The 27874-nt window shown below is 40.4% G+C and overlaps 1 protein-coding gene across 5 annotated transcripts in view; it reads right to left on the bottom strand.

The window, feature by feature from the left end:
* The window catches only part of kif6 (kinesin family member 6), a 281901-nt gene extending 255697 nt beyond the window's left edge, over positions 1-26204 (bottom strand). For all 5 annotated transcript variants that reach the window (XR_009266661.1, XM_058748719.1, XM_058748720.1 and 2 more), the window contains exons 1-3: positions 26069-26204; positions 25511-25617; positions 24510-24584 (exon numbers count right to left, since the gene is read on the bottom strand). Coding sequence is in view for 4 of the 5 variants with exons in the window: in XM_058748719.1 (XP_058604702.1) it covers positions 24510-24584; positions 25511-25617; positions 26069-26128 (242 nt within the window). In the remaining variant the exon portion in view is untranslated. The remainder of the gene's footprint in view (positions 1-24509; positions 24585-25510; positions 25618-26068) is intronic.
* Between the last annotated feature and the right edge of the window lie 1670 nt (positions 26205-27874).

Here is a 27874-nt window from a genome sequence, read left to right as displayed (position 1 = left end):
TAGGCAGACCCTGTCCTTGTCTTTCATATCTGACAGGGTCAGCCACAGATGTCTCTCCGCTGCCACCATCGCAGCCATTGAGCGCCCAATGGCACGGGCGGTCTCCTTAGTGGCGCGGAGAGACAAATCAGCGGTCCTCCTGAGCTCCGCGATATCATCGGAGCTCACCTGCTCGCGCTCATCGAGCTCTTTCGGCAGATCAGCTTGGTACGCCTGTAACACAGACATTGTATGCAGACACACACCAGCTTGACCCGCTGCCGGAGCCTTCAAGGACGATGCCACGTCAGGAGACAGATAGCTCGCGAGCATCTGTTCTACCTTTGGCATCGCCCTAAAGCCGCGCTCATTCAAACCCGCGACATTCCCATAATAGTCAGACGCGGGAATGAAGAGGTGGGCCGAGTACGGTCTTCCCCACGATCTACACACCTCAGTATGCAGATCGGGAAAAAACGGCAGACTCCGATGCGGAGGTGGCAGCTAAGCGCACAAGAAACGTTCGTCGAGTCTGCTCTTGCTCGGCTGGCCAATTGATCTTAAGTTTATCAACAGCGCGAGTCAACACCTCCAGAAGCTCCTCATACTGTAGGGATTGGGGCGGCTCATCGACGCTCTCCATCTGTCCCCTCCTCGGAGGAAGACTGGTCGAGTGTCGAGCCGGCTCCGCGGGAGGAAGCCGCCTTTTTTTTCTCTGCGAGCTTTCCCGGAGCAGACGCTCGATCTGGAGGCGGTGGACAGAGATAGGGGCTCGCCCGTCTCCATTTCCATGTCCAGATCGAGCTGTGAACCTCACGAGTGCAGACGGCGCTCTGACTCGGCAGCAGCGGGACCCGAACCACGGGGCTCACTCGTGAAAATCCACAAGCAAGGATTTTCGGGAGCGGAGCGTACGCAGTGGCAAGCGCTCACAGTGAGGGCAATCAGCCCCCTCACTCAACGCAGCCGTCGCATGCTCCGCTCCCAGGCAAGCCATGCAACGCTCGTGTGTGTCTCCAGCCGTGATGAAGCGATTGCAGGGAGACACACACGGCTTGAACAAGCGTGACTTGCCCTCGCCCTTAATGCCACTCATAGACATGATATATGTATGCAAATCAGTGTAGTGTCTTATCGGGTGCAGTTTATGTATTTCTGTGAAAGTGCTTTGGCAGACAACAGAATAGAACAGACACACAGAGAGCGCGGTTCTGAATGACAGAAGGCTGACGCCGGCTTTGCCGCACGTGCTTTTATGCTTCCTGGTCTCTGACGTCACCCACCTATGATGTCGCGCCCTTCCATTGGACAGATTACACAGCAGATTCAGAGCCGGTCACGCAGGGGCGTTCCCAAAGCGTTGTGACGCAGCTCGAGTTCCCGAGGAGGAACTAGGTGTTATCTTTGACTCTGAGCTTTGTCTTGAAAATCAAATTAGCTCAGTTGTTAAGAACAGTTATTATCAGCTGAGAATCATCTCCAGACTTAAATCATCACTTTCCTTTCAAGATCTGGAAATAGTCATTCATGCTTTTATCACATCACGGCTGTAGATGGTTCAGAACGTGGCCACTAGACTGTTAACCGGCACCAAAAAACATGATCATATTTTGCCAGTATTAGCATCCCTTCATTGGCTTCCTGTCTTTTTTAGAATTCAGTTTAAGATTTTACTTATTGTTTTTAAAGCTATTAATGGACATGCCCCATCTTATATTTCGGATCTTATTAATTTGCATTCAACGCCCAAGTCCCTTAGGTTGGCAAATAAAGCTCTATTACATGTTCCTCGGTCACGCCTTAAATTTAAAGGAGACAGAGCCTTTGCAGTTGCCACTCCATGTTTGTGGAATCAGTTGCCACCTGACATTAGGAGTGCTTCTTCTCTTTCTATTTTCAAGTCCAGACTTAAGACACATTTTTACTCTCTCGCCTTTCCATGCCATAAATCCAGTGTGTACGGTTGTTGTTGTTGTTGTTGATATTGTTATTTTATTATTGTTGTTATTTTAATTTTATTCTATTTAATTTTTTTCGAATTTGTTGTATTGGTTCTGTTCAGCACTTTGGTCAGTGTTGAAGGAGAGGATGGAGTGGAAGCCGATCAACCATATCCTTCTCTTATTAATTATTATATAAATATATTCCTTTGCTTATTAATATTTTCTGTGTGCTTATTAGTCAAGTTATTGATCAGTATTTAGCCTCCCAGATTGTTTGATAATTAACTTAAGAAGTAGAGCCATCTATATTCGTATAGATTGAAGTATGCATATATCCTTTTTAGAAGTGGTCAGAGTGAAAGGTGTGAACACATGCTGAGTGTATTCTTTCCTCAGGGTCACAAGGCCATGCTAAGGGGGTCAGGATAACCTGCCATCTACATGAGCTACGAGTGACGAAGAGAACTGTGACATTTAGATGTTGAATAACAGATATTAAAAATCCTGTTCTATCCTGTATTTTTATTCTCCAAGATTGATGTATATAGTATGTGTGTAACCAACCATACTGATAAGATGCTCGCTAGAAGCTAGAAAACCTTGAGATGCAGATAAGGGCTTTGTGTGTATGTGTGTGTGTGTCTGCATCTATTCTCTGTGTTATATGAGAAGACTGTCTCCTGCCGCCATCCTGATCCGAGCTGAGGTGGCTTCTTCTTCTTCATTGCTGACGTCTGCAATAATCATTTGGAGATAGGCTTGAAACGTTTACGTCCATATGTGGAAACTGTCTAAGTTTATCTAGGTTTTGGAACCAATCAGAATTTTGCTGACTTACGCATTGACGCAATTAGCATCCTCTGTCAGGGTATAATTGCTGGTGATTTTGAATTGTACGCAGAGCGGCCTACGAACTCCATCGCGAGTATTGAAGCTGACTCCTGCCTGAAACCGCGAACTATTTCTTCAGTAAACTTTCTTCGGATGAAACGCATCTCTTGACTCCTTGCCTTTATTTCAACCAACACCTGGTCCCTTTTGGGTTTTTGACTGTTATTCCCCTAACAGTGTAATGCTGAATTTAAATGTGCTTTATAAATAAACTAACTTACTTACTTCTTGTCTTCCCTGCCACTCCGACTCTACAGCATGATTTCACCATCCAGCTAGGTACTTCTACAATTACCCCATCAACTTCGATCAGAAATCTTGGTGTAATCTTTAGTGACCAGCTGACCTTCAAAGAGCACATTGCAAAGACTGCTCTATCTTGCAGGTTTGCACTACACAACATCAGAAAGATCAGGCCCTTTCTGACAAAGCATGCTGCACAACTTCTTGTCCAGGCCCTTGTCTTTTCTAGGCTGGACTACTGCAATGCTCTTCTGGCTGCACTTCAATCAAACACAATCAAACCTCTACAAATGATTCAGAATCCAGCAGCACAACTGGTTTTCAACGAGCCCAAAAGAGCCCATGTTACACCTCTCTTTATCTGGCTACCGGTTGCAGCTCGCATCAAGTTCAAGTCATTGATGCTTGCATATAGAACAACCACAGACTCAGCACCCGCCTACTTCCACTCACTATTACGAATCTACATCCCCTCCAGAAGTCTGAGATCCGCTAGTGAGCGACGCCTCGTGGTACCATCACAGAGAGGCTCAAAATCACTCTCCAGAACATTCTCGTTCACCATTCCTGGCTATTGGAATGATCTTCCCACCCCTATCCGGAATGCTGGATCCCTGTCAATCTTCAAGCAACATCTAAAAAACTCATCTCTTTCGACACTACTTGACTTCATCCTAAACTTTAAAAAAAAAACTTTCTTTCTCTTTATTTATTTATTCCTTCCCTTGCTAGTTTGTACTTATTTGAACAATGCCTGAGACTTGGTGTTGCGAGCACTTCCTCTGTCTGATTGCCTCTTCAAGTAAAATGACTAAATGTAAATGTCATGTAAATGTAATTGTGGAATTGGAGCCGTTCTTTCACAACAATCATGGTCAACCTGGTAAACTCTACCCCTGTGCATTCTTCTCAAGAAAATTGAGTTCTGCTGAGCGCAACTATGATGTAGGCAATAAACAACTGTTATCCATGAAGGCAGCAATATAAGAGTGGAGACATTGGCTTCAGGGAGCAGTCCATCCATTCCAAGTCATCACCGACCATAAAAACCTGGAATACATCAAGAGTGCCAAACGCCTGAATCCACGTCAAGCCCGTTGGTCTTTATTCTTCACCCATTTCCAGTTTCCAGTTACCTACAGACCTGGTAGCAAGAACAGTAAGGTTGATGCTCTATCCAGACGTCACGATCCTCCCACAGACAATGTCACACCTGAATCTATTCTTCCACCATCTGTTATCATTGCTCCAGTAACCTGGGACATTATGGAAGAGATCCAACGGGCTCATCAGCAAGAACCACCACTAACGCAAACTGTCCCCCAAATAAACCCTTTGTGCCTCAGGGTTTGTGTCTCCGAGTCATGCAATGGGTTCACACCTCTCTAAGCTCAGGACATCCCAGAATTTCACACACTCTCCATCTATTACAGATCTCCTTCTGGTGGCCTTCAATGACCAAAGATGTGGTAACCTATGTCAAGTCCTGTTAAACCTGCACTCAATCCAAGACCCCCAAGGAACTACCTTCTGGCCTCCAACCGTTACCAATTCCTCAGCGTCCTTGGCCTCATTTGTCACAGACCTGCCCTTCTCCAATGGTTTCACCACCATAGTAATCACTGATCGTTTCTCTAAAGCCTGTCGTTTGATCCCTCTCAAAAGTCTCCCCACAGCCATGGAAATGGCTCAAGCCCTATTCCACCATGTCTTCAGAGTCTATGGTTTACCTGAGGATATTGTTTCTGATAGAGGACCCCAATTTACCTCTCAGGTCTGGAAAGCCTTCTGTAAGCAACTAGACATCAACATAAGCCTCACATCAGGATACCATCCACAGTCAACTGGCCAAGTGAAAAGATTGAACCAGGAGATGGCAGGTATCTCAGAACTTACTGTAGTCGTGAACAGAACTGGTCGGCATAATTCCTTCCATGGGCTGAGTAAGCTCAAAACTCCCTAACACACTCCTCCACTGGCATGACCCTTTTCCAATGAGTCTTGGGATACCAACCCCCCTGTTCCCGTGGTCCGGTGAATCCTCATCAGTACCTGCAGTTGATGACTGGATCAGACGTAGTGAGAGGGTGTGGGACAGTGCCCCATGTCCATCTACAGAGAGCCGTCAGAACCCAAGAATTCCAGGCCAACAGACGACGTCACCCACACCCTCCCTACCAACCGGGACAACGGGTCTGGCTTTCTTGAGGGACCTCAAACTGCGGCTACCGAGCAGGAAGCTCAGCCCTAGCTGAGCTAAGCTTGGCCCATTTAAAATAATCAAACAGATTAATGAGGTCACATACCAGCTTGAGCTTCCAACTAATTACCGTATCTCTCCATCCTTCCATGTCTCGCTCCTCAAACCGGTCCACCCAGATGCTGACTCCAATGCTGAGAACCAAGAGCCACCGCCACCGCTGGACATAGATGGATCACCAGAATACAAGGTGAATGAGTTGCTGGACTCAAGGCACCGAGGGGGTCAGCTCCAATATCTGATGGACTGGGAGGGCTATGGACCTGAGGAGAGATCATGGGTAGCCGCCCCCAACATGCTGGATCCATCACTCATCGAAATTTTCATCAAGCCAGACCCGATCGTCCAGCACCCCGACCACGGGGACGTCCCCGTCGAGCGCCAGGAGGCGCTCCTAGTGGGGGGGATTCTGTAATGCCATGCTAGCAGAGGGAGCCCTCGCCCAAGTATTGACTGGTACCGCTCCCCCTGCTTCTACGATCATTTCCTGTTTGGCAGCCATTTACGCATGGCCAGGCCAAACAGGCCTTGTGAAGTATTGCCAGTTCTACTACCTTACCGTGCATTTCCATTGTTTTGTTTGATTGCTAAGTGTTTGATTTATCACCTGTTTCTCTGGATTTTTGCCTTTTGGATTATCCTTTTGCTTGTTTGCTGGTTGGACTGTTCACTGTGATTTTGACTACTTTGCCTGTGACCTTGACTCAGATTTCTGCTTCACGATTTGGATTGTTGAACTGTTTTACTATTAAACTTCTGCAAATGGATTCTAACACGGCTTCAGCCTCACCCTCATTACAGTCTTAGGGTGTATTCACACAAGGAAAGTCCACTAGTTCACTTGCTTTGGTCCAGACAATTTTTTTTTTGTTTGGTGCGGTTTGCTTTCACACTGCCCTTTTTTTGCAAGTGAACCAGAAACTGTAAACAAAACCACACATCGAGGGGTGAGAACCAGAAAGGCATAAACTTTACAGAGAGCAAAAACAAAAAATGTACCATAGTTTGATCTGACTTTGTGTACTGATTTCAATTGTTTATAATAAAAATTTGTACGTTTGCTAGTAGAAAGAGCTCATTAAGAGTTTTCATTTGATATATATACAGGTGCTGGTCATATAATTAGAATATCATCAAAAAGTTCATTTATTTCACTAATTCCATTCAAAAAGTGAAACTTGTATATTATATTCATTCATTACACACAGACTGATATATTTAAAATGTTTATTTCTTTTAATTTTGATGATTAGAGTTTACAGCTCATGAAAGTCAAAAATCAGTATCTCAAAATATTAGAATATTACTTAAGACCAATACAAAGAAAGGATTTTTAGAAATCTTGGCCAACTGAAAAGTATGAAAATGAAAAGTATGAGCATGTACAGCACTCAATACTTAGTTGGGGCTCCTTTTGCCTGAATTACTGCAGCAATGCGGGGTGGCATGGAGTCGATCAGTCTGTGGCACTGCTCGGGTGTTATGAGAGCCCAGGTTACTCTGATAGTGGCCTTCAGCTCATCTGCATTGTTGGGTCTGGTGTCTCTCATCTTCCTCTTGACAATACCCCATAGATTCTCTATGGGGTTCAGGTCAGGCGAGTTTGCTGACCAATCAAGCACACCAACACCATGGTCATTGAACCAGCTTTTGGTACCTTTGGCAGTGTGGGCAGGTGCCAAGTCCTGCTGGAAAATGAAATCAGCATCTCCATAAAGCTTGTCAACAGAAGGAAGCATGAAGTGCTGTAAAATTTCCTGGTAGATGGCTGCGTTGACTGTGGACATCAGAAAACACAGTGGACCAACACCAGCAGATGACATGGCAGCCCAAATTATCACTGACTGTGGAAACTTCACACTGGACTTCAAGCAACATGGATTATGTGCCTCTCCACTCTTCCTTCAGACTCTGGGACCTTGATTTCCAAATGAAATGTAAAATTTACTTTCATCTGAAAAGAGGACTTTGGACCACTGAGCAACAATCCAGTTCTTTTTCTCCACAGCCCAGGTAAGATGCTTCTGACATTGTCTCTGGTTCAGAAGTGGCTTGGTAGCCCTTTTCCTGAAGACGTCTGAGCGTGGTGACTCTTGATGCACTGACTCCAGCTTCAGTTCTCTCCTTGTGAAGCTCTCCCAAGTGTTTGAATCGGCTTTGCTTGACTGTATTCTCAAGCTTGTGGTCATCCCTGTTGCTTGTGCACCTTTTCCTACCCAAATTCTTCCTTCCAGTCAACTTTGCATTTAATATGCTTTGATACAACACTCTGTAAACAGCCACACCTTTCAGTAATGACCTTTTGTGACTTACCCTCTTTGTGGAGGGTGTCAATGTTCGTCTTCTGGATCATTGCCAAGTCAGCAGTCTTCCCTATTATTGTGGTTTCAAAGAACAAGAGATACCCAGAATTTATACTGTAGGGATGGTCATTTATTCAAACTCAAATGTAAATATTCTAATATTTTGAGATACTGATTTTTGACTTTCATGAGCTGTAAGCTCTAATCATCAAAATTAAAAGAAATAAACATTTGAAATATATCAGTCTGTGTGTAATGAATGAATATAATATACAAGTTTCACTTTTTGAATGGAATTAGTGAAATAAATCAACTTTTTGATGATATTCTAATTATATGACCAGCACCTGTATATCTCCATTTCACCAAAAATGTCACTTACGCCCTTCTGGTTCTCACCCCTCGACATGTGCTTAAGGTCATCCATTCAGTGCGCGAGAGAGACCGAAAATGCGCGTGAGAGAGACAGAGTGTGACCGAGAGCGCGAGGGAGAGAGCGACAGTGCGCGAGAGAGACTGAAATGAATCTTTAAAGGAAAATATAGTAACACACAACTGTCAAAGACACCAATAAATAATACGGATATTAAAGTAGAAGTACAAAAAAAAAAAAAATTTTCGAGACGTCTTTTATATTATCTCTCAATTCTGGCCGCGGCTGGCTTGACCACAGTAACGTTATCTTACTACAGTATAACATAAATCACATTATAAAGTGTGAGGGTATCACAAGCAATCTTCCCTCTAAGCTGTGCACGCATGGGGCCGCGCACTTCTTCCTCCATGGCCACGCAGAGAAATAATGTGCCGCGCACACACAAAAATGAGTTGGGAAAGCCATTTGATTGTATTCTAGTAACAACTAAAGAATTGCAATGCTCGGGTAAACCGCTATAGAGTTAGAACCGGTGAATGCAGTTTACAGGTTTCATAGAAAGAGAATAATGTGTTCGAAATAAAACGTTCTCATGTATTAAAGAAGAGTGGCTTGATTAAGTGCTGGAAATAGCAGATGATGGGCACAGAACGGTAACAAAACTCAGAGATATTTACAGTCACACACAGGTGTATTGTGCAAACTGTACTTCATAGGGATGTTTAGATAGTTATATATGAATTCACGTTCACTTTTTAATTTTTTTAAATGCTTTAGTTTGTTTTCTATTTTCTTCTATCAGTTTAAATGCTTCAGTTGTTTTGATATGATATGATATTATATTATATTATATTATGTTAGGCCTATATTATAAACCTAATAAATAATTGACCTCGTTTTTTAATGGAGTCACTTATGCTCATCAAGGCTGTATTTATTTGATCAAAATACAGAAAAATAAAACCAGTAATATTGTGAACTCTTAGGCTATTGCAATATCTAATATTGGTTTTCCATTTTAATATATTTTAAAATATAGTGTATTCCTGTAAAGCAAAGCTGAATTTTCATCATCATTACTCCACTCTTCAGTGTCACGTGATCCTTCAGAAATCATTCTAATATTCTGATTCATTATCAGTGTTGAAACTGTTGTGCTGCTTAATATTTTTTGGAATTTTGATTCTTTGATTAGGCTAATAAATAGTTAAAAAGAACAGCATTAATTAAAAATATAAATATGTCCTTGTTAAGTGTGATTATTAGTTAAGTCTTGTCCAGCCATGTTTTAGTCATTATCTGTGATTGTCATGTGTATTTAGTTCCTGCCTGTTTAGTTAGTTTTCGTCTGGTCTACTCGTTACTCCCCAGTGTTCCTGTCTGTGTCAACCTTGCATTGTCTTGCCCTGCCCTGATGTCGTCATTAAAGACTATTATTTTGAAGTTTATCCTCGTCTCCGTGTTCCTCGTTCCTCCCTGCTGTGTGCACCGTGACACTTGCTGAATAAAAGTATTAATAAAAAAATAAATAAATAAGAAAGATAATAAAATTACTGACCCCAAACTTTTGAATGGTAGTGTATATTGTAACACAACATTTATATTTTGAATAAACACTGTTCTTTTTAACTTTTTATTTCTCAAAGAATCCTGAAAAATATCACCGGTCCCAAAAAATATTAAGCAGCACAACTTTTTCCAACATTAATTATAAATTAGCATATTAGAATGATTTATGAAGGATCATGTGACACTGAAAATTCAGCTTTGCTTCACAGAAATACATTATATTTTATTATATTAAATTATATAAATTATATTTTAAAGGGGTCATATATTGCCCATTATTCTTTAGAGTCTTAATGAAAAGTCTGTAACATAGTTTGGTTAAAATTTCTCATTGGTAGTGTAAAAAAAAACATTTTTCACCCTGTCAAAAACAGCTCTTGTCAGTAGATACTCTGCTGACTCCGCCCCTCTCTTCCGAGCCGCTCTCTGAGGGACTGTTTACTTTAGCCGCATTCATCGTGAAATTTGCTAACTAGCACATTATTGTACTCACTTTTTCTGGAGGTGAAGCTGGATTGCGAATGATTCGCGCGAACATAGACGCATTTAGGTAGATCGAGGGCGCATTCCCTTCGGAACAAAACCTAATCCTCTTCAGCAGCTCAGATTACAGGAGTATATGACTACTGCTATGTTCATTATTACATCCAACAACAAAACCAACCTGATCTCACAGAATTCCGTGTAATGTTCACGGACTTAATTAACCCCGAATCTGTGGTGGCATCACGGAATCGCCGAAAATTCCGTGCTGGGCTCACAGAAGGCATCAGCCGTGGTCCATGCACGGATTCACTGGTTCAACACCAGCGCTGCATCGGACCACGTAAAAAGAGTGACTCCGATGCAGTTATACTTTCACTGGAGTACCTGACCCCACCCCTACCCTAAACCTACCCAGTTCTGAACAATAATGATGACGATAAATTATCGCGTCGGCATATTGAAAGTGTTGAACCAGTGGATCCGTGCGTGGAGCACGGCTGATGCCTGTCACTGACTTACATTGGTATCACTTCTGTGAGCCCATCACGGATTTTTTTCTGTGAGCCCATCACGGAATTTTCGGCGATTCCGTGGTACCACCACAGATTCGGAGGTTAATTAAATCCATGAACATTACACGGAATTCTGTGAGATCATGTTGACAAAACACCTCAATCGCTCAAATACTCCAGAGTGCAATTTGGACGATTAGGACGCCCACCCCCAACTCCATTGCTTTATAACACGGCAAATCTTATTGGTGTAGACCCGAGCATGCGCATTCCTTTGTGTACGATTTTGTATTTAATTTGGCTATATTACAGAAATATTATATGCTAACTCTAGAATCATAGGCCTATCTTAATTATTATCTGTTTAGTAACCATGGTAGTTTTAGTCAGATGAAGTCATTGTTTACAAATAAATTCTTGACAACGGCACCTCTGGGTTCTTCAGGAGATGGACAAACACGAACATAAGCCGCTGATTTTGCGCTTTAAAGCACAACCGTTTTTTGTTGTTGTTTAAAGAGATGAGTTATAGCCTACGTTGCTCAATGCGTCACAGACTTGTAGGTTATAAAGTGCTAATAAAACGTTTTCATGGCAAGCTCATTGTTTCCTTGTTTATATTTTAATAAAATATTTGAGCCTATATTGATTCTCTTACAGTTTTAAAGGTTCCTATCTTATAGTAAATAAGTGTCTGTGACATCAGATATTAAAAATCCCCCTTTGACTGGACTTTGAGATATCGAGTATGTGTCTGTTTTTTTGGTTTTTTTTGGATGTTATGTATGAAAAATAAAAAAATGTTGATAACAAAAAAGATATTAAAAATCCAATTACTGATGTATCCACATCCTCATTGTGTGTGCGTGTTCTAATCCGTGTACGGGATGAATTTAGATTCAGTTATTAATACTCGATCATTGTACCCATATAGACCTGCATAACTATCAAATATTAAATCACTCAGAGCTGTAAATCTGTGCAATAGGTACGTGAGCACTTTTAATGAATAAAAGAGACCTTCTCTGTGATTAATATTTTTTTATTTCATTAAAGACCATAATAACTACTAAAAATCTAAAATCAGTAGGCCTAATATAGTACAGTGATTCCTGGTTCTTAAAGGATTGAGCCATAAAACCAGTAATTTAACTTGTGCATATAGCCTATATAAAAGTATAAATAAAAATGTTAATTTTTTAAGAGAAAATTAACATTTATTTCTTTAATACGCACTAAAGAACATTAATAATAATATTTGCTGTAGGTCAGATTTAATAACAGCTGTTTTAGTAAACAAAAACATTTAAAATAGGCAAAAAAAATAAATAAATAAATATATTGTTTCAGCAAGGTTTTTATTCCCAATATCCACACATAATACCTCAGTTCACGCTGATGGACTATTTGGTATTATTGTCTTATTTGTCACCGCAGTTGTTCTTTAAAATAAAACCATTTGTGGGTTTGTCCTATATCTTACTGAACTACAGTGAATTATCATCAAATTTTTATCCACCAATCTTAAAATAAAGAATATAGGCTACCTATAAATATATATAAAACAGCTAAATCTCAAACAATGGATAATTTTTATCAACATCGCTCAGCTAAAACAGTATGTCTGCTTCGTGTACAGTGAAAAGTGCAATAATATCTGACTTCATTTAACATGTAACCCACCTGTTGAGATTGAGGACCACTATTTACGTTCATCACACACAAACATAATTTCTCATAGGTGAGGCTATTTATAGCATAGGTAGGACTATACGTGAGCCGCTCATATTACACAGCTCTGTTCTGCCCTAAGTACTCGGAGATACCGCCACCAAGCCTTTGATAGAAGCTTAATCTAACTAATTCCTCATAGGTTTTTAAAAAAACACATTTGCTAATTGATTCTAACTAAAATCACTGTTGTTAGCACTTAATATGTCTAATATGTCTGTAGTACAGCCAAACAGCGTAGATCATTCATAAAAACGCATATAAAAGAACGCTCATGCGCAAACGTCTACACCAATAAGCTCTGCTGTATTATAAACCAATGAAATTGAAGGTGGGCGGAGCGACATGGGTCGCCCCCACCCCATCGTCCAGGGTGCACTCTGGGGCTACTCCAATCGCTTAGGAGTCATTCTTGTCTACGTCTGCTCCGGCGGTGAAACAACTGATGACAGCTCACTCAGGGCGGGTCTGAGGTAAGACACCAGTGCAGTCTGTGCTAAAACTCTACTGTCAATCAACAATCGTGGGAGGGGCCTCCATCTGTGTGACGTCACACGGACAGACGACTTGATTTGAGAAACGGGTAAAGATTTAACGAGATTACAAAAAAAACACTGGGTGGATTTTTATCATTATAGGGGTGGTTGTGTACACACACTGCCAACACACATTTCAGTTCAAACAACTTGTAAAAGTGCATGTAGCATTATATGACCCCTTTAAAGTATATTAAAATAGAAAACTTTTATTTTAAAATTGCAATAATATTTCACAAAATTGTTTTGTGAAATAATATTCAGTATTTTTTATCAAATAGATACAGCCTTGATGAGCCTAAGACACTTCTTTAAAAATTTACTGATCCCAAACTTTTGAACGGCAGTACATTGTACTTTAAAAATGTTTTCTCAGATAACCTAAAATGTGCATCATTTAGTTACATCAAGGGTCAAATCAAATATAAATAGCACATTGAAGTTAAAAGTTACACACTTTTTGTGCGCACGCTGTACAGGTCTGGTATAAAGAATGTTTTTGCTCAGGTGGCCGAAATGTCCGCCCAATAGAGAAAAGTTTTGCTCAGCAAGAAAATAAATTAGAGGTAACATTGATCACAAGTTATGTATACACCTGCACCTGCGTTCTTCCTCGGGATGCATATTTACATTCAGTGCTGTGCCGGAAGCCATTGTTATTAACGAAGAGTTTTCAAAATGACATAGACTTTTCAGTTTACAAGAACTAACCCCTGGTTACTGTAACACCAAAACGGAGAAGGGCATTAAGTGGTTTAAGTTACATCGGAAATATTACGGTGAGTATTGTGTTATCGTCTTCTAGCATCTAGCTTATAAGGCCGGATAACGCTGCATGACTATTGTGCCGATTTGATTAGTACCTAAGAGTTTAGCTTTAAAAATTGTATTATCTGTAACCTGAAGCTTGAATTGATTGTTTACATTTAATATAGCAGTTTTTCATGGATCCCTAACCCAAACATTGTGAAGCCGTTCAGTGTAAAAGCAAACAAAATCAGAAATGGTTAAGATGGGCGACATACTTTGAAATATTACTGAACATGTTTTACAGTGTCTTGTATGTTTGTAATATTATACAGACTATTAATTCTTAATAATTTAATTTAAAATATATTTTAATTTTACAATACAAAAATTTTAAATGCAACTGAACGTAATTCAAAATGTATCTGCAATAAATTCAATATGTAACCCAATGTAATTATCTTCAGGTTGTTTTAAAGGATTTCCAGCCCGTCGTTCTTGTGCTGCTTGGACAGCAGTGGGCATCCATACTGTTGCAGCACTGCACCAGAAAGCACACTATTCAGAACTGGGCATCAGGGCAGTTCCTCCTGTACAGAGCTGCACTAAAATGGAGCAGAGCTGCCACAAACCTAGAACAACAGTAAGTTTAAGAGAATTATCAAATACTTTAAGGAATGACATATATATAAGTGAAAATGTCCAAATTGGGTCCAAAGTGTCAATATTTTGTGTGGCCACCATTATTTTCCAGCACTGCCTTAACCCTCTTGGGCATGGAGTTTACCAGAGCTTCACAGGTTGCCACGGGAGTCCTCTTCCACTCCTCCCTGATGACATCACGGAGCTGGTGGATGTTAGAGACCTTGCGCTCCTCCACCTTCCATTTGAGGATGCCCCACAGTTGCTCATGCTTGGCCAGTCCATCACCTTTACCTCAGCTTCTTTAGCAAGGCAGTGGTCGTCTTGGAGGTGTGTTTGGGGTCGTTATCATGTTGGAATACTGTCCTGCGACCCAGTCTCCGAAGGGAGGGGATCATGCTCTGCTTCAGTATGTCACAGTACATGTTGGCATTCATGGTTCCTTCAATGAACTGTAGCTCCCCAGTGCCGGCAGCACTCATGCAGCCCCAGACCATGACACTCCCACCACCATGCTTGACTGTAGGCAAGACACATTTTGTACTCCTCACCTGGTTACCGCCACACACGCTTGACACCATCTGAACCAAGTTTATCTTGGTCTCATCAGAGACCAGTAATCCATGTCCTTAGTCTGCTTGTCTTCAGCAAACTGTTTGCTGGCTTTCTTGCGCATCATCTTTAGAAGAGTCTTCCTTCTGAGACGACAGCCATGCAGACCAATTTGATGCAGTGTGCGGAGTATGGTCTGAGCACTGACAGGCTGACCCCCCCACCCCTTCAACCTCTGCTGCAATGCTGGCAGCACTCATACGTCTATTTCCCAAACACAACCTCTGGATATGACGCTGAGGACGTGCACTCAACTTCTTTGGTCGACCATGGTGAGGCCTGTTCTGAGTGGAACCTGTCCTGTTAAACCGCTGTATGGTCTTGGCCACCGTGCTGCAACTCAGTTTCAGGGTCTTGGCAATCTTCTCATAGCCTACGCCATCTTTATGTAGATCAACAATTATTTTTTTTCAGATCCTCAGAGAGTTCTTTGCCATGAGGTGCCATATTGAACTTCCAGTGACCAGTATGAGAGAGTGAGAGCGATAACACCAAATTTAACACACCTGCTCCCCATTCACACCTGAGACCTTGTAACACCAACGAGTCACATGACACTGGGGAGAGAAAATGGCTAATTGGGCCCAATTTGGACATTTTCACTTAGGGGTGTACTCACTTTTGTGGCCAGCGGTTTAGACATTAATGGCTGTGTGTTGAGTTGTTTTGAGGGGACAGCAAATTTACACTGTTATACAAGCTGTACACTTACTACTTTACATTGTAGCAAAGTGTCATTTCTTCAGTGTTGTCACATGAAAAGATATAATAAAATATTTACAAAAATGTGAGGGGTATACTCACTTCTGTGAGAAACTGTGTGTATAAATATATTTATATATATATATATATATATATTTACACAGTGGGGCAAAAATGTATTTAGTCAGCCACCAATTGTGCAAGTTCTCCCACTTAAAAAGATGAGAGAGGCCTGTAATTTTCATCATAGGTATACCTCAACTATGAGAGACAAAATAAGAAAAAAAAAATCCAGAAAATCACATTGTAGGATTTTTAAAGAATTTATTTGCAAATTATGGTGGAAAATGAGTATTTGGTCAATAACAAAATTTCATCTCAATACTTTGTTATATACCCTTTGTTGGCAATGACAGAGGTCAAACGTTTTCTGTAAGTCTTCACAAGGTTTTCACACACTGTTGCTGGTATTTTGGCCCATTCCTCCATGCAGATCTCCTCTAGAGCAGTAATGTTTTGGGGCTGTCGCTGGGCAACACGGACTTTCAACTCCCTCCAAAGATTTTCGATGGGGTTGAGATCTGGAGACTGGCTAGGCCACTCCAGGACCTTGAAATGCTTCTTACGAAGCCACTCCTTCATTGCCCGGGCAGTGTGTTTGGGATCATTGTCATGCTGAAAGACCCAGCCACATTTCATCTTCAATGCCCTTGCTGATGGAAGGAGGTTTTCACTCAAAATCTCACGATACATGGCCCCATTCATTCTTTCGTTTACACAGATCAGTCGTCCTGGTCCCTTTGCAGAAAAACAGCCCCAAAGCATGATGTTTCCACCCCCATGCTTCACAGTAGGTATGGTGTTCTTTGGATGCAACTCAGCATTCTTTCTCCTCCAAACACGACAAGTTGAGTTTTTACCAAAAAGTTCTATTTTGGTTTCATCTGACCATATGACATTCTTCCAATCCTCTTCTGGATCATCCAAATGCTCTCTAGCAAACTTCAGACGGGCCCGGACATGTACTGGCTTAAGCAGGGGGACACGTCTGGCACTGCAGGATTTGAGGCCTTTGTTACTTTGGTCCCAGCTCTCTGCAGGTCATTCACTAGGTCCCCCGTGTGGTTCTGGGATTTTTGCTCACAGTTCTTGTGATCATTTTGACCCCACGGGGTGAGATCTTGCGTGGAGCCCCAGATCGAGGGAGATTATCAGTGGTCTTGTATGTCTTCCATTTTCTAATAATTGCTCCCACAGTTGATTTCTTCACACCAAGCTGCTTACCTATTGCAGATTCAGTCTTCCCAGCCTGGTGCAGGTCTACAATTTTGTTTGTGGTGTCCTTTGACAGCTTTTTGGTCTTGGCCATGGTGGAGTTTGGAGTTGGACTGTTTGAGGTTGTGGACAGGTGTCTTTTATACTGATAACGAGTTCAAACAGATGCCATTAATACAGGTAACATGTGGAGGACAGAGGAGCCTCTTAAAGAAGAAGTTACAGGTCTATGAGAGCCAGAAATCTTGCTTGTTGGTAGGTGACCAAATACTTATTTTACAGAGGAATTTACCAATTAATTCTTTAAAAATCCTACAATGTGATTTTCTGGATTTTTTTTCTCATTTTGTCTCTCATAGTTGAGGTATACCTATGATGAACATTACAGGCCTCTCTCATCTTTTTAAGTGGGAGAACTTGCACAATTGGTGGCTGACTAAATACTTTTTTGCCCCACTGTATATATATGTGTATATATATATATATATATATATATATATACAAAAGGGCTACCAAGCCACTTCTGAAGCAGAGACAACATCAGAAGTGTCTTACCTGGGCTGTGGAGAAAAAGAACTGGACTGTTGCTCAGTGGTCCAAAGTCCTCTTTTCAGATGAAAGTAAATTTTGCATTTCATTTGGAAATCAAGGTCCCAGAGTCTGGAGGAAGAGTGGAGAGGCACAGAATCCATGTTGCTTGAAGTCCAGTGTGAAGTTTCCACAGTCTGTGACGATTTGGGCTGCCATGTCATCTGTTGGTGTTGGTCCACTGTGTTTTCAGAAGTCCACAGTCAACGCAGCCATCTACCAGGAAATGTTAGAGCACTTCATGCTTCCTTCTGCTGACAAGCTTTATGGAGATGCTGATTTCATTTTCCAGCAGGACTTGGCACATGCCCACACTGCCAAAGGTACCAAAAGCCGGTTCAATGACCATGGTGTTGGTGTGCTTGACTGGCCAGCAAACTCGCCTGACCTGAACCCCATAGAGAATCTATGGGGTTTTGTCAAGAGGAAGATGAGAGACACCAGAGCTGAAGGCCACTGTCAAAGAAACCTGGGCTTCCATACCACCTCAGCAGTGCCACAAACTGATCACCTCCATGCCACGCCGAATTGAGGCAGTAATTAAAGCAAAAGGAGCCCCTACCAAGTATTGAGTACATATACAGTAAATGAAAATACTTTACAGAAGGCCAACAATTCACTAAAAATGTTTTTTTTTATTAGTCTTATGAAGTATTCTAATTCGTTGAGATAGTGAATTGGTGGGTTTTTGTTAAATGTGAGCCAAAATCATCACAATTAAAAGAACCAAAGACTTAAACTACTTCAGTCTGTGTGCATTGAATGTATTTAATACACAGGTTTCACAATTTGAATTAAATTATTGAAATAAATGAACTTTTCCACGACATTCTTATTTATTGAGATGCACCTGTATATATATATATATATATATATATATATATATATATATATATATATATATATATATATATATATATATTAGGGGTGGCACGGTACATGTATTCGTACCGAACCGTCACGGTACGTGCGTCTCGGTTCGGTGCATGAATACAGACAATTCACCCCCAAAGTAATGCAGCGCTGTTTGATAACCGCCAGCAGAAGAACAGCGAATGCCATGAGATGCGCTCTTGAAAACAAGTTAAGTTAAGTCGTGACGTATTGTCAAGTATGGTGACCCATACTCGAAATGGTGCTCTGCATTTAACCCATCCAAGTGCACACACACAGCAGTGAGTAGTGAACACACACACACACACACACACACACACACAGTGAACACACACCCGGAGCAGTGGGCAGCCTTACTCCAGCGCCCGGGGAGCACCTTAGTCATGGTATCGAAGGTGGAGAGAGTGCTGTTCATTCACAATCCCCACCTTCAATTCCTGCAGGTGCGGGAATCGAACCAGCAATCTTCAGGTTACAAGCCCGACTCCCTAACCATTAGGCCACGACTACCCCAAAACAAAACAAAGCTCCGAGACAGTGACCATGTGCTGATTCTGAACGCGTCTCTCACATAGACTGACAAGGGAGTACTTTAAAGGTTTGCGCACTCAACTGTTCATAACGTAATAATATTTAGTATTTTCACATCTAGATGGAAATTTTTTTTAATTTGCACTAATATTGAATTTATTGCAGATACATTTTGAATTACGTTCAGTTGCATTTAAAATTTTTGTATTGTAAAATTTAAATATATTTTAAATTAAATTATTAAGAATTAATAGTCTGTATAATATTACAAACATACAAGACACTGTAAAACGTGTTCAGTAATATTTCAAAGTATGCCCCCATCCCTCTTAACCATTTCTGATCTTGTTTGCTTTTACACTGAACGGCTTCACAATGTTTGTGTTAGGGATCCATGAAAAACTGCTATATTAAATGTAAACAATCAATTCAAGCTTCAGGTTACAGCTAATACAATTTTTAAAGCTAAACTCTTAGGTACTAATCAAATCGGCACAATAGTCATGCAGCGTTATCTGGCCTTATAAGCTAGATGCTAGAAGACGATAGCACAATACTCACCGTAATATTTCGATGTAACTTGAACCACTTAATGCCCTTCACCATTTTGGTGTTACAGCTGACAGATTTGCAATGCGATGAACAGCATTTACAGTAACCAGGGTTAGTTCTTATAAACTGAAAAGTCTGTCATTTTGAAAACTCTTCGTTAATAACAATGTCTTCCGGCGCAGCACCAAATCTAAATATGCATCCCGAGGAAGAACGCAGGTGCAGGTGTATACATAACTTGTGATACCCTCATACTTTATAATGTGACTTATGTTATACTGTAGTAAGATATCGTTACTGCGGCCAAGCCAGCCACGACCAGAATTGAGAGATAATATATCTAATATATCTAATATAATTGAGAGATAATATAAAAGTCTCGAGAATGTTTAATTTTTTTTGTACTTCTACTTTAATATCTGTATTATTTTATTGGTGTGACGGTTGTGTGCTACTATATTTTCCTTCACAGTCTCTCTCGCGCACTGTTGCTCTCTCCTTCGCACTCTCGGTCACACTCTGTCTCTCTCGCGCGCATTTGGTCTCTCTCTGCGTTCGCTTCTCTTTTGTCCAGTACGGCGTCTCATACTCAGTACGATTGTTTGGTGCGCACCCGAGTGTGATTGCTGTATTCACACCTGCCCAAAAGATCCGCACCAAGGGGGGAAACGAACTTGAGTTTGATTCAATCGAACCAAACAAGAAAGGTGTGAATACACCCTTAATGTAAAATATGACCAAACAATAATCAAAACACTTTCAAACAATATATCAAAATCAAATGCGGGCAGCAGATCCTTTTCCTATTTAACGCCCAATCTCTGGAACAATCTACCTTGCATTGTTCGGGAGGCAGACACACTCTGTCAGTTTAAATCTAGATTAAAGACCCATCTCTTTAACCTGGCTTACACATAACACATTTCTATTATTTAAATCCATTAAAGGATTGTTAGGCTGCATTAATTAGGACAACCGGAACCGGGAACACTTCTCATAACATCCAATGTACTTTTTACATCGTAAGAAGAATGGCATCTACGCTAATATTAGTCTGTTTCTTTCTTATTCCGAGATCACCGTAGCCACCCAGATCCAGTCTGTATCCAGATCAGATGGTCACTGCAGTCACCCGGATCCAGTCTGTATCCAGTCCAGATGTTGGATCAGCACCTAGAGTGACTTCTACGGCCCTGAATGACAGCAGAGACTATGACAACAAGATAAGTAGACAGATCCCCTGAGAAGACCTCATTACCTGGACGGCCATCGGCACAAGACCTCTGCACAATCTGACTTGCAGCCTGGAATTAAAGCCTCCGACTAAGCCTGGTTTCTCCCAAGGTTTTTCCTCAATTTCTGTCACAGATGGAGTTTTAGTCCCTTGCCACTGTCGCCTCTGGCTTGCTTAGTTGGGGACACTCAATTTCCAGCAATATCGTCGACTTGATTGCACAGGTAGTATTTAAAATGAAGTAAGCTTGGGCGATGACATCACCGAATCAATGATGAACCAACTTTAACTGAAAATTGAGTGTTTACTACTGTCCTTTTGCATTATCTACACACTTTTTTTATTTTGTTCTTTGCTCTTTTGTTGATTTTGATTGCTTCCATTGTCCTCATTTGTAAGTCGCTTTGGATAAAAGTGTCTGCGAAATGACTAAATGCAAATGTAAATACTGTAAAGCTGCTTTGACACAATCTGTATTGTAAAGCGCTATATAAATACTGACTTGACATGACTTGACTTGATTCATAGCATTAGGAGCACAGCATTTTAATGAGTTTTTTTTTTTTTTTTTACTGAATGTAGAGATAGAGGCAGGTGTCCTAGAGGTGTGTTAGACAAAGGAGACAGGCAAAATGTGCAGTGTTGGGAAGCTCCAGGAACATGGTTGAGAAGCACTAGTTATTGTACTGAACCACAGCATTAACTATTGGCATGTTTCATGACTTTGTCAACCAGAATACTTTTCCTTAATACTTATATATTTAATACTTAAATAATTAATAATACCATATACTAATACTAGGGATGTCCAGATCCGATCACGTGATCGGAAATCGGGCCCGATCACGTGGTTTCAGACTCGATCGGAATCTGACCTTACCTCCCGATCAGGACTCGGATATATACAGTATGTATATATATTCTCATTATTTTTTAACACATCTATAGTTATGCGGTGTCACAGAGTTAGACCTCTTGACTCCACACAGAAACAGCAACGCGTGCGGCATGACATCACTTTGTTGCAGAGACGCTATTGGTTAAATGCCGGCAAAGTAGAACACGGAAGCAGCTTGAAGCGGAAAGCGCGAGTATGTCTGCGGTCTGGAGGTATTATAAAGTTGATGACAACAACACTGACATAGCAAAGTGTGAGATATGTAAACTTGGAATTGCAAGAGGTGGAAAGGAAAAGGCTACATTTAACACAACAAACCTGATATGGCACCTCAAAAACAAACATCCGACACAATACAGCGGGTTTACCCAGGCAACCCAGCCGAAGACGAGTCAGCTCACGCTGCAGGAGAGTTTGAAGTGGAGAGAAAAAATGCCCCATGACAGCACGAAGGCGCAGGACATCACAGCCAAGATAGCACAAATGATCGCAATGAGTGACCTGCCTTTGTAGAGAACCCTGGATATCTTATGCTTATGGAGCACGTAGAACCTCGATTTGAAATGCCGTCTCGCCACTATTTCACCGAGAAAGCTCTGCCAGCCCTTTATAAGAAGATTTCTGACAAACTACTTGTCCTGTTATCAGATGTACCCCATGTTTCGTCCACCACAGACATCTGAAGTTCGTCCGTAGCTCCCATGTCTCTACTAAGCCTTACCGCACAATGGATTGACTCAAGTTTTGTTTTACGCCGTGCGACCCTACATGTCCAAGAATTTTGCGGATCGCACACCGCAGAGCGCATCCAGCAATCGATGGAAAAGATGCTAAACAACTAGGGAATTGACAAGCCATGGGTCCACGTAATTTTGCGTGACAACGCGGCAAATATGAAGAAAGCTATGAGGGATATGGGGGTGCTGAGTGTGGGCTGTGTCGCCCATTCCTGTCAACTCTGTGTGCATGAGGGCCTGCTGTCTCAGCGCATCGTGACAAGAGACCCTGGCCAACACAAGGAAGATTGTAGGCCATTTTAAACACTCCCCGTTGGCCTACTCTCGACTAGAAGACATACAGATGGACCTAAATATGGATATCAAGCACCTACAGCAAGATGTACAGGTGAGATTCCTCTCGTAACATTCTTTAATGTATTTCTATTTTATTATTATTTCCCATACACTTGATTTAGTAAGCCACTAATACATTACATGCTCTGCACCTAATTTGCACAAAAATAAAGTGAATCATGTTCTCTTATGTGCAGACACGATGGAACAGCAGCCTCTACATGCTGCAGAGCCTACTGCAACAAAAACATGCTCTTAGTGTCTTTGCAGCTGAGCGCACTCTACCAGCAGCACTGACAGCTCACCAGTGGGAGCTGATGAATAAGACTGCTGATGTGCTATCCCCCTTTGAAGAGCTGACCAGGGATGTGAGCAGGGAGACTGCAACTGCAGCTGATGTGATCCCTGCCATAACAGGTCATTTGTATTTTTATTTATTACTTTATACTGTAACATTTATTGATGTTGTTTGAAACAAACTATAATCCCATGCATTCATTAAGTCATTCATTCACTCATTAGTCCTCAGACGTGTTCTGTCTCGGGAGGATGATGATGACCAGGGAATAAAAACAATGAAGAGGACTCCGCTGGAGGCAGTGGAGAAGTGCTTTGCTGATGTTGAAACCGAGCCACTCTTCTACATCGCCACTCTTCTAGATCCCAGATACAAAGATGGGCAGGTATAGTAAAATTAAAATGCACCTTTTGTACATCATGTTTATATAAAGTCAAGTCATCACCAGACACCAGTATTAAGCCAATTTATTTTTTACTTCCTTTTTAATTTAGTATTGGGTAATTTAGTTCTACGGTTATATTTTTTAATTGTTTATTAATTGAGTACATGTGTAGGCAGTTGCCTAACTGAAGAGCCGTGCTATGTGGTGTCTCTTGTCTTATTGTTTTGAATTGTGTGTTACTTTTATCTGTTTCTAGCTTTTTCACAAAGTCAGCCAACCTGTTGCTTGCAAAGGAACACCTTATCCAGGAGGTGACAAAGACCGAGGGGAGGAGGGCTGTCAGTGCAGTGCCAGAGGAAAATGAGGCTGCAGCAGAGCCAGTGAGCAAGGCACCACATCATGAAGCATGTAGCAGCCTGGACATCGCCTTTGAGGAAATCTTACAAGAGAGGCAGTCACAGGGACGGTCCGTGAGTACCACATCAGCAGAAACTCAAGTGCAGACCTACCTCTCAGAAAAAACACCCCTAAGAAAAGCGACCCACTTCAGTACTGGAAAGAACATGCTAATCAGTTTCCCTCTATGGCTGCTGTTGCAACCCAGTATCTCAGTGCCCCCTGCAGCTCTGTGGACAGTGAGAGACTTTTTAGTGCCGTTGCAAATGTCCTTGATGAGAACAGAAACAGGCTCAAACCTGACAAGGTAGAGATGATTTTTTTATTTGTTTACATGCCTGCCAGGTATTTTAAGTTGAGGTGCTATTTGTTTTTATATTAGACTTTTTTTATATTTACTGTTGCAGTAAAGTCCAAAAGTGAAGAATTTATGTTATTTATTACTCGATTGTTCAAGCTAGCCCACAGAAGTGCTCTGTTTGTTAACAGAGTTGTTGAATGTTAAAATAAGGTGAATTAAATAAAAAATAAGGAACATCCTGGATCTGTTTCTTCGGTCTTCTTTATTATTTTTTTTATGTATTATAGAAGTATCGGATCGGGCCTCGGTATCGGTAGATACTCAAAATCAAATGACTCTGACTCGGACTCGAGGGCAAAAAAACTAATACTATATACTAATAATACTAATACTAAGAACTATTCTTCGTATTAGTATTGAATAGTATATTTTTGAATAGTACACTTATCTATTGTTTTCTCAGTTTATTTAAACATGTATTTCTGAATTGTATGTTTGCACAAGCATGCCTTTCAAGCAGAACTTTTCAGAGAAGAGAACATTTCAACTCACTTATCAGCAACAGGCTTTGCAATGGCCTGAAAGATTTCCTCTTGATTGGCTGTTTGGTCAAAAACCCTCTGAAACCTGTAGTGAATAAATACTTTAGTGGAAATAGGTTGTTTAAAGCAAAAACAAATTTGTGTGTAATAAAACTTTGGTCATATACCTGTATGCTTAATTAAGACTAAATAGCTAAAAGATGTTCACCTTTTCAGCAAAACTACATAAATTTGATTTGATTTGAGTTGTTTAAAACAATTAAAATACTATTTCAGTGGAAAGAATGAGGTCAAGTATATTCTAAAATAGGTATTTATCTGAGAACTAAACAGTTTTGTTTTTATGGATATTTTGATATATTCTAAAACATTCTGGATGATTTTGGCAATAAATATTAATGTATTTAACAAATGGCGTTTAGTCCGTATCTCATATTTCCTTAACGTCTTGTACCTTTGACGGTGTTAAACATGGTGTCACGTGGATGGGAATATGCATGGAAATGATATGCAGATGAGGTTATGCATCATAAAACTAGGCGTTGTAAGCTCCATATATGGTGATTTCTGGGAGGAGACTGGGTGGAGATGCACGTACGCACAATCTTCCCCTGACTGTGATTTATAAAGGGATTTTTGCGCATGTTCTGGCGTACGCATGCTTTTATAAATCTGAAAACTTTTGTGCGTACGTACACTTTTAGTATGAAATCTACGGAGAGTTTTATACATGAGGCCCCAGGTCCGGGAACTGGGACAGCCATGACAGAAGCTTAATTTTGTGCTCAGTGACACATTTTTGTGTTGATTTTGGTGTTTGTTTGGATCACTGTCCTGATAGAAGATCCAACCACAGCCCATTATAAGATATCAGATGCAGTCAGGTTTATCTGTTGGTATGTGATAGAATCCATGATGCCATGTATCTGTATCTTTAACTGTGGACATGGTGTACATTTTATCCCTGTTTGCACCTAACACATTTCTCTCCTTAAATTTCCTCCACATCACCTGAATTTGTAGTTTTCCCTCTTATTGTTGATAACACCATCTGCCAAGTCTCTGGGAACCACAAACTCCAAACTACCGCCCTCCTCCTCACAGTGCACAAAGTACTCCTGCAAGAGGATGTGTTAAGCATGAGCACACATAATCTTGCTTTTGCAGAAATGTGAAAGGTATAACGTTATCACCTTCTTTTATGATTAATCTTTTTTTTTCCTTTTTTTTTTTATGCAAGCCTATGACAAAAGTATAATCATATTAGCCTAAAAAAAATGACAGGCATGCTAAAATAATGTAAACAAATACAAACAATACTAATAATCAGAGATCTTTAAGGTTTGTGTTTGTAGCTATATAAGTTATAGGCTATAAAGTTATGTTCTTAAGTACCATAGTATCCATATTATTTAAACCAGATTCTTTTTATAAAATATTAGACTTTAAACATTGCAACCCCTAACAGAAAACACGTGCATTTAATAACTCTTTAGACAAGGAAATGTAAAATGTATAACGTTACTGTGTATTCGAAGTAAATAAAGTACATAAACGCAGAAAACTCACTGCGGTGGGTTTCTTCGTCGGTTTCACACGGGCAAAGATTTGAATCGTTTGCTTTACCATTGTTCTATATGATACATGTGATGCTTTTTTATCGTCAAAGCACCCTCACACGTTTAGTTCACCCTTCTTTTTTACTTCTTTGTGTACAGAGGTTGCTAAGCGACAAGTGACGTTAAACAAGCTCTGCAAAACCGCAAAGCCACACGTCACAGCCGTTTCAGGCCAGCCAACGCGTCCTAATATGGCAAGCCGGTTTAGCATTTAAAAGTTTGGTTTGACTATCCATAAAATATATTTCAGATAGTTATAATTGTATTTAGGCTAGAGCCCCTCCCCTGCCTAATGCTTAGTGCTAACTGCTAACAGTAGTCTGCTTTTGTTGTCAAGGAGGGAAGCTACTGAATTATTTCAAGGGTTATTATAATAATATCTGGATGCATTCATAAGGTAAAATGTCTCCCACATTGCATGTATGTAGCACAGTGTGAATTTAAATCATGCCACAAAACGGACAAACTGGAGTGTAATGTTCAATAAAGAGAACTGCAAACTGCTCGTCTGAATTTATTATTTGGAAAAGACATGTGAAGAACAATTGAAGTGTACACCAAAAACATGAAAAATAATAAGTGATGAACAAGAGTGATGGACAAAAATAATGCTTCAGAATCAAGAAAGACCCAGTCAAAAATGGTGAAGGCTGATTTTAAAAAGATTAATGTTACAAAGTCATAAAAAGTTTAACTGGCATTAACATGTACTGATGATTGTGTGTAAACTGAGTGTTCTCTGCATACCTTATGTCACTTTTACACATACACCAGATTTTTAATTACTTGGGTGCACGTGTTGGGTTAGTTACTCAAAGAATGTAATATATTACTCATTACTAGTTACTCCTTTCAAAAGTAATATTGTTACTTTACTTATTACTTTCTGGCAACAGTAATTAGTTACACTACTAGTTACATTACTTTTTCTTCACGCCCCACAGAAGTTGTATCGGTGTATCTTCCAGATAAAATCCTTCTAGAATGTTACAAATAACATATTTCTGCCTCATCATTTGACCAAAATACACATTCGATCGCAGTCAGAAGTTATTACAAACACTCAATAGTGATTGATAGTGGCATTCAAGTAGAAGTGTTGTATTCATCTCATTAATTGTCATGTGTAGGATGTGTAGTAATTGTCATTACCCATATGCGATTAAATTTCGTTATGTATTTTATCAAATCACATGAGTTTGTAAGAAACAGTTTAATTTTCCAAAAATATTTTTAATTATATTAATATAATGTACCACATGCTGATCAGAGGGATGCAATGCCAGAGTAAAGTGAAGCCACAACTTACACAACAGATCTTTTTTCCTGACAAAATCAATATAATGCAATATTTCTATCTGCTGAATGTAAGCTTTTCCATATTCCAAGCTTGCCTGCTGCACGGGGGACATCACATGCATGTGCGAGTCGTGAAAATTATGAAAATAAATCTAGGAATTATTTGATCAGAGGGGGGTTAAGGCATCAAAAGTAACTAAGCTGTTTTATGGAAAGTAACTGTAATATTATTACTGAAATCTTATTAATAATTAGTTACATTACTAGTTACTGCAAAAAGTAATATTATTACAGTAACTAAATTACTAGTAACTACTGCCCAACACTGCTTGGGTGTATAAGCAGGGTTGCCAACTTTTAAGTAGGGATTTCGATCTCGGTTCAATATCAATTCATGTGCATATACACTGTAAAATTAAGGGGATCAAAATCTTTTGTTGAATGCCTTTTTTAGCAC

Source organism: Onychostoma macrolepis, chromosome 17, assembly GCF_012432095.1.
Source record: "Onychostoma macrolepis isolate SWU-2019 chromosome 17, ASM1243209v1, whole genome shotgun sequence".
In the NCBI taxonomy this organism is placed as follows: Eukaryota; Metazoa; Chordata; class Actinopteri; order Cypriniformes; family Cyprinidae; genus Onychostoma; species Onychostoma macrolepis.
The sequence above is the reverse complement of the archived record's forward strand: the minus strand, read 5'-3'. Positions and strand labels throughout refer to the sequence as shown.